Source organism: Condylura cristata, unplaced genomic scaffold (assembly GCF_000260355.1).
Source record: "Condylura cristata isolate star-nosed mole 26May11 unplaced genomic scaffold, ConCri1.0 scaffold00001, whole genome shotgun sequence".
Classification (NCBI taxonomy): domain Eukaryota; kingdom Metazoa; phylum Chordata; class Mammalia; order Eulipotyphla; family Talpidae; genus Condylura; species Condylura cristata.
Window position 1 is genome coordinate 57,515,495 of NW_004567102.1, and position 6,974 is coordinate 57,522,468.

The 6,974-nt window shown below is 35.2% G+C and overlaps 1 protein-coding gene across 1 annotated transcript in view; it reads right to left on the reverse strand.

The window, feature by feature from the left end:
* The window catches only part of ROS1 (ROS proto-oncogene 1, receptor tyrosine kinase), an 88,978-nt gene extending 82,004 nt beyond the window's left edge, over positions 1–6,974 (reverse strand). The window contains 1 exon segment of the mRNA XM_004673805.2: positions 6,852–6,974. Coding sequence (XP_004673862.1) covers positions 6,852–6,974 — 123 coding nt within the window.

Sequence of the window (6,974 nt, forward strand, 5' to 3'; positions counted from 1 at the left end):
CTTTTTTAAGAGCAATTTTATAGAAGCAGTGAAAAAATGCAAATTCAGAGTTTTAAGTAAACAGCAGATTGTTTTTCACATTCACAAATTTTAAGACAATTTTATGTGCTGGGAATAAAAGAAATAGAGCTAAGGAAGCAAGAACATTACTCCTCCTGGTCACTAACTAGTCGTTCATAAACAGAAGGGCTCACAGTACTGCATCTGTGACAGTCACATATAAATGAAGATAGCCTTATGCAGGTAGGATCTGATTATCAACTAGCCTTGCTGATTGACTTAGAATTACAGCCAAATGAAAACTACATGAATATGTCTAGTAACTATAATTGGTGTTGACCAGACCCTTCCCATTGAAAAGTGATTAACACAGCATAGACCATCTGTCCTCAGCTGACACAGTACTATTTGCAAGATGTGTCCCAGGAGATCACAGAAAATCCAAAGGGACCTGGGGAAGAGGTTGAAGCATCTGTTGTGGCTGTTTGAACAGCTAGTGCTATTCAGAGGAGAGAAACAAGAAGTTCTTCACTAAGCTCACTGCACTCTCAGCCCTCTCTTCCATGTACACACCTTCCATTTTGCTTTCACTCTATCCCAGCCACTGGAGCAGTACCTCATAGATGTTCGATAAACATAGGCCGAAGTAACATGAACTCAGGATGACCCGTGACAGAGAGATATCCCAGAAGTCCAATCCAGTGGCCTGGCATTGTAGGGGGACTACTTGAGAAGTCATCAAACACAGGAACCAGGGAAGGAACACTGGAGAACTTCTTTCCCTGTTGCTTGAAGTGTGAATGAAGAGCCTCTACTCTCAACTCCCTAACCACTTATATTTGTAGGGAAGGGAGAAAGTGGATGCTTAATAAGTTTTTCTTTATACATAAGTATCTGAAGAGTAAGAAATGTTTCTGTTAGATTAACCATGCAGCTTCATACTTCGTAGTACTTTCTGTGACTTTAATCAAAGGAAGCTTTTGATTCTGCTTTATATGACTGAAACACAACCATATAAAATCAAATCTAAGATAATGTCTTTGCAATTACTTGTTTTCCTAGCCCCTTAAAAGTGTAGGCTAGCTCATAAATTCATAAGGGTGGGCCCAAATTAACTTTGGTGTTCCATTTGAAGTAAAAGGACAAAGATGTGTCTTGATGACTGTAAAGTCTCACTGTGTGAGCACTTCTGTGATCAAGTCTCAAGATCAGGTTCAATAGACTGACAATGCCACAGATGGAACTCATAGGGATTATGCTAAGCAAAATAAATCAGGAGGGAAAAAGAAAAATATTGGATAATTTCACTCATATATTCTACTCATGTGGTTTAAAGAAACAAAAGGACAAATAAAGCTAACCCAAAATAAATCCTAGAGATTTGACTGAATAGTTGAGGGAGGAAGAATGTGAGGAGCAAAGGGGGGAGGGGTGCAGTGGACTATGATGGAAGTACTAGGCCTTTGGTGATTCTGAAAAAGTGTGAATCCCTGTGCCCCAAACATACACAGTGCTGGAAATTGTTGTTATCTGAGAAATATCAAACAGTCAATTAAACAGTATAAATGGAGTGCCCATCAAGTGATCTTAGAAGTGGAAGTAAGTCCCATGAGTAAGGTTCATGGGGTCATACAGAAATAGATTTGGTAGCACTCTTCTCTATTCTTTTTTTAGCTCCTTCCTTCTCCAACTTAACATTTTAGTGAGAGATTCCTGTTCAAGGCACTCTTGCAAGTGTTTGACAGAGTATATTATTGAATGTTTCAACAGCACTAATAAGTAAGAACTATTACTAAGTCTATTTTATAGATAAAACTCCAAGGAGGTTTAATAAATTACACCAAAATTTCAGGTTTAAGGGTGGGGGTTGGAGAAGGGCAGTAGGAAGGAATGCTGCAGGCCTGTGCTTCCTTCATCTGCAACAAATTCACCTTCACCACCTTGGCGTTCAGATCCTCACCAGTTCACCTGGTTCAATTAGCTGCTTAATATACACAGTGTGAGTCCGGATCTTAACACCTACGTCTTGGCACAAGCTTTCCTATCCTGCCTACACCAGCCGGAACTAAGTTCATTCTTGACTTCCTATTCTGATGAAAGAAACAGAGCAGAATGGGCTGCATTTTAATCCCTAGTAACACTTGCTCCCTGGTGGGATATTTAAAAGTTAGCTGTGCTACAGCTGGTAGGAATGCAAACTAGTACAACCACTATGGAAAACTGTTTGGAGGATCCTCAAACTGCTAAACATGGAGCTTCCCTATGACCCAGCAATCCCACTCCTATGTATCTACCCAAAAGACACAAAAATACTGATTCAAAAAGATACCTGTAGCCCCATGTTTATTGCTGCTTTATTCACAATTGGAAAAACATGGAAGCAGCCCAAATGCCCCAAAATGGATGACTGGATTAAAAAGATGTGGTCCATATACACAATGGAATATTACTCAGCAACCAAAAAAAAAATGAAACACATGCCTTTTGCAGCAACATGGATGGAGCTGGACAAGATCATGCTTAGTGAAATAAGTCAGAAAGAAAAGGAAAAATATCGGATGGTTTCTTTCATAGCAGGAGTATAATGGAAGAGGCGAGAAAATAATGATAATGATGAGCAGCTATATACCAGAGACATTTTGTGGGGGTGGAGTGGGGAGTGGGATCAAAAACAGTGAGGGGAGGGAAATGCACTGGACTATACTGATGGCACATGGGTGATTTGGTGATAGGAAACCCAAGGGATTACAATTGACATGGAAAAATGCACAAAAATATGTAAAAATAAACTATTATTAAAAGTTAGCTGTGCTAAATTTTCAGATGAGAACTATGTTCTGATCTGAGAAAGATCTGTATGATATTTATTTCATAAGGTTCTGTGAGAAGTCAATGTGTTAATTACTATCCTATAGTGCCGGGCACTTAGAAATTGACTGCTAATGTTGTGAGCAAACTTGCTATAAACAGCCCTTAGGCATACATATCTTTGGTTCTGTTAAGCAGTTACTGTCTCAGAGAAATGACTTAATATACATGGTTAAAGGTATCATTTTCCTTTTTAATTTTGTTATTTATTAATCTCTTGTTAAAGGCAAGCTATCAGTTTATTTCCTAACTACAGTACATGAAAGTGCCAGCTTATCCAAGCTGTGCCAACTATAAATGTTTTTATCTTTGCAAAGGTAACAGAAAAGTTGATAACACTCTTTAACTTTACAATGGTATGGTAGCTATGAGATTGGACATCAGTCCCTTGCTTTTTGACTACTTGTACTCTTTTTAAAGTAGCACTTAATAGTCTAAATGTGTTTTTTGTATGTATATATAAAGACTGGCAAAATTTGTTTATCTTCTGTAATACTTTCCCATTTTTGACTTAGTTTTTATTGTATTCTGCTTATTGTTAAAAGTTTCCAATCAATCAAATTTTCAATCATTTCTTTTATGTATTCTAGATTTCTTTTAAAGTAGCCTTCCTAAAGCATTTTGACTTTGGGATTATAGAAATAGTCACCCCTAATTTATTCTAATATTTTTGTAGCATAAACTCTTATTTTGTCTGGCTTTGTTATTTGTCAATTATAGCATTCAAATCACACTATTTTAATGCTTTCTGGAGTGTATTTGAATCTGGTAGTGATACAGAGAGTGTGTTACTTTGTAAAAGAATTGTGTACCTTTCTTTTTAAAGATATTTTCAAAGAAAGTTTAAATTTACAACAAAAGTGAGAATGAAAAAGAGGGATTTCTAATACATTCCCTGCCCCCACTCATGTACAGTGTCATCATTATCAATATCACTCACCAGAATAGTACATTTTTTTACCAATGATAAAAACTAAGTCCAGAGTCTACTTTAGGGTTCACTTTTAGTGTGGTATATTCTATATATTTGGACAGATGTTTAATGACATATATTCATGATTACATCATGCAAAGTATTTTCACTGTTCTAATAATCCTCTGTGCTCTATTAGTCTCTGTTACCACTACCACAACACCACTTCCCAATCAGCCCCCATCATTGTCAACCATTGATCTTTTATCTTCAGAGTTTTGCCTTTTCTAAAAGGTCAGGATTTCCAGAATATTGGGATCATATCACATCTAACCTTTTTGGACTGCTTTCTTTCAGTTGGTCATACGCAAAGGTTTCCTTGATGTCTTTCTATGACATGATAACTTCTACCTCCTGATCTCTAACTACTGCAATAATCCATTGTCATTGTTTGGATGTATAACATTGTATTTAGCCATCAGCTTAATGAAGGAGGTCATTATTTGTTATTTTGAATAGATTGTTCTACTTAATTTAGAGTTATCTTTATCCTATCCAACTCTCTTATGTAAAAGATTTTACTTCTAGACTATATTCTGCTTTACCAGTTTGTTTATTCCCACACTAATGCAAGCTATACTAATTTCTGGATTTTTTGTAAAATTTTTGGATTATGGCTTTGTTCCATACTTTTTATAAAGCTATATATTAATATACAAAAAAAAGTTGTTGGCATTTGTTTATGTTTTTAAAGGACAATCTTCTGAACTTCATTGTTTCTAATATTCCTTTATTGAATTGATACTTATGATAGAGCATTTCTTAACACCAGTTCTTAGGTCATTTTTTTACTTTCAGGGGTTTTTTATTTTTAAAAAAAGGTGGGTTTGTTGTTGTTGCCAAAGAAGATCAGAAAATTGTGATTAAACAAAGCTGTTAACATACTGTTATGCCTTGTGGATCCAGTAGAAGAGGATATGACAGAATTCACTTCTATAAACTATTTAACCATGAATCCTTTGGTTTCTTTTTCATAAAGGACCACACAATACTGGGCTTTTTTTGTTTGTTTTCTGTAGCACATGGCATATATAATTCAAAATATTAAGTCATCTAATACATTCAACTAATACATAGATTCCTGAATTAATACAAAATGCCCTGGCTCAAGCATAGAATTATGACTTGTGCATTTCTTGGACAGCAATTCTAATGTTCCTTTGCATGAAACTATTTGTGTATTTTTTAAAAGAAGAGATGTTGTTCAACATCAAGAACAGCTCAGTGAAATCAGAGAAGACCTTCACAGCAAATATCCAGACTAACAAGGATGTACTTAAGAGAAAAATGCAAAAAGTAAAATGCACTCAAGCACTTTACACATCCTGGCACCTGCTCCTCCACTGAGTTCCCTGTTCCTTCACCTAGGCTTTGTCCCCCAACCAGCCCCTGTGTGGGAGGCCCAGATGGAGAACATTCATTACAGTCACTAGTCAAATTGGCAGACCATGACTCTGGCTGTGGCCACCACATCAACTGTGCTCGGCTCTGTAGGTGGTGAACGGAAGGCAGCACAACAAAAGAACAAACTGTCTAATCTGACTGAAACCCTGAGCCCACACAGAAAGAAAAAACTAAACTTAATTAAAATAAAATGGAGACTGCAAGAATGGAAATGACCGACTTCAGTTCTGGTAGCAAGGAAATTAGCAAACAACATGATGGGACATTCTAAATATATTGATGATCTTGTTTCCCAAAAACTGCAAGTTACAGGAGGACACTCACAATATGATGGTAAGTGAAAGGGCTGTGTACACAACCATGTGTAAAACTGTATATATGGCTAAGGGGAAAAAAAATGAAAGAAAATACAATCTGAGTCTAATAGTGGTGGAATTATAGCATTTTCTCCTTTATTTGTCTCTATTTCTTCTTTACCCAATAAATACATATTCTACTGAATATGTATTTTGTTACAATCAGAATAAAACTAACAAAGAAAACATTGAAGAGTTCCATTCTACTAGTCTAAAATTTGCTTTACAACTGCAAAATCCTAAAACATCATCAACATTAATGGCACAGATTCATATAAAATATCAAATTTTTTACAAGTGCTATTACTCATAATAAGCCTAAGTAGCATTTCATCCATAGTTTGAATTAAACCAAAGGAATCTAACAGTGATCATTTCTTTTTGAATCTATCACAGACTTCCATCTCTAATACCATGTTTGGTATTTTTGTTATTTAAAAAAGGATTACTATAAAAACTAGCATATTTTCAATAGCTGCTTTTTCCTTTGCCTTTACTTATATAAGAAGAGTGTATTTTTCCTTGACTAGAGCACCTGTGGTTTTAAAAGCTGATTTAGTGACTGTTCTCATAATAACTGAAAAGATAGATACAATGTAGAGAGGAAGGGTGACACTCAGAAATTAGAAAGCAAACATAAATTTCTAATAAAAAAATCATTATAAAGATATATAAATGCAATATATATATAAATATATATATATATATATAAATGAATAGAAACAAATAAAGGAATTTACCAAGAAAAAAAAAGAAAAGAAATAAAGGCATTGACAAGCAATTTGTGCTTTAAAAATCAAATGCCCTCTATGGGATCTGCATCAGTCTTCAGGGTCATACACCTGCCGGTACAATCATCCTTCCACATATAAATAGTGCTGCTGTTTGCAACCAGAAGGCCCTGCCTTGTGGCCAAACCTATTTCATACTTTAAGACAAATTTAAATGATTTTGTAATAAGTGAATATACATTTATATTTTTAAAATATGAAAAGTTGACTTTATTTAAGCCTCCTTTGTCCAAATCCTTTGTCCAAATCCGAATCTATGAACAGTTAATTTTAAAAAAGCACTGCCCTACCTTCTTTAATTATAAATGTTCCTAACTTATTTTGCAAAAATAATCTCTCTTTTCTTGACACCACTTCTCATCAGAGAACAACTATAAAGAGAAATAAATGAATTATAACAATCTGTGTTCAACATCTTCCAGTTCATGCAAAGACAAATAGTAGACCAGTAAAACTTACCAGATTAGTTACACACGATTTTAGGCAGCTGTTGAAAGCTGCACACTGTGCCACAGAAATCCATATGCAGCCAAGTGTTGCAAAATTGACAAGTTGCCGAATAAGCCAGAGAAGCTTCTTCAT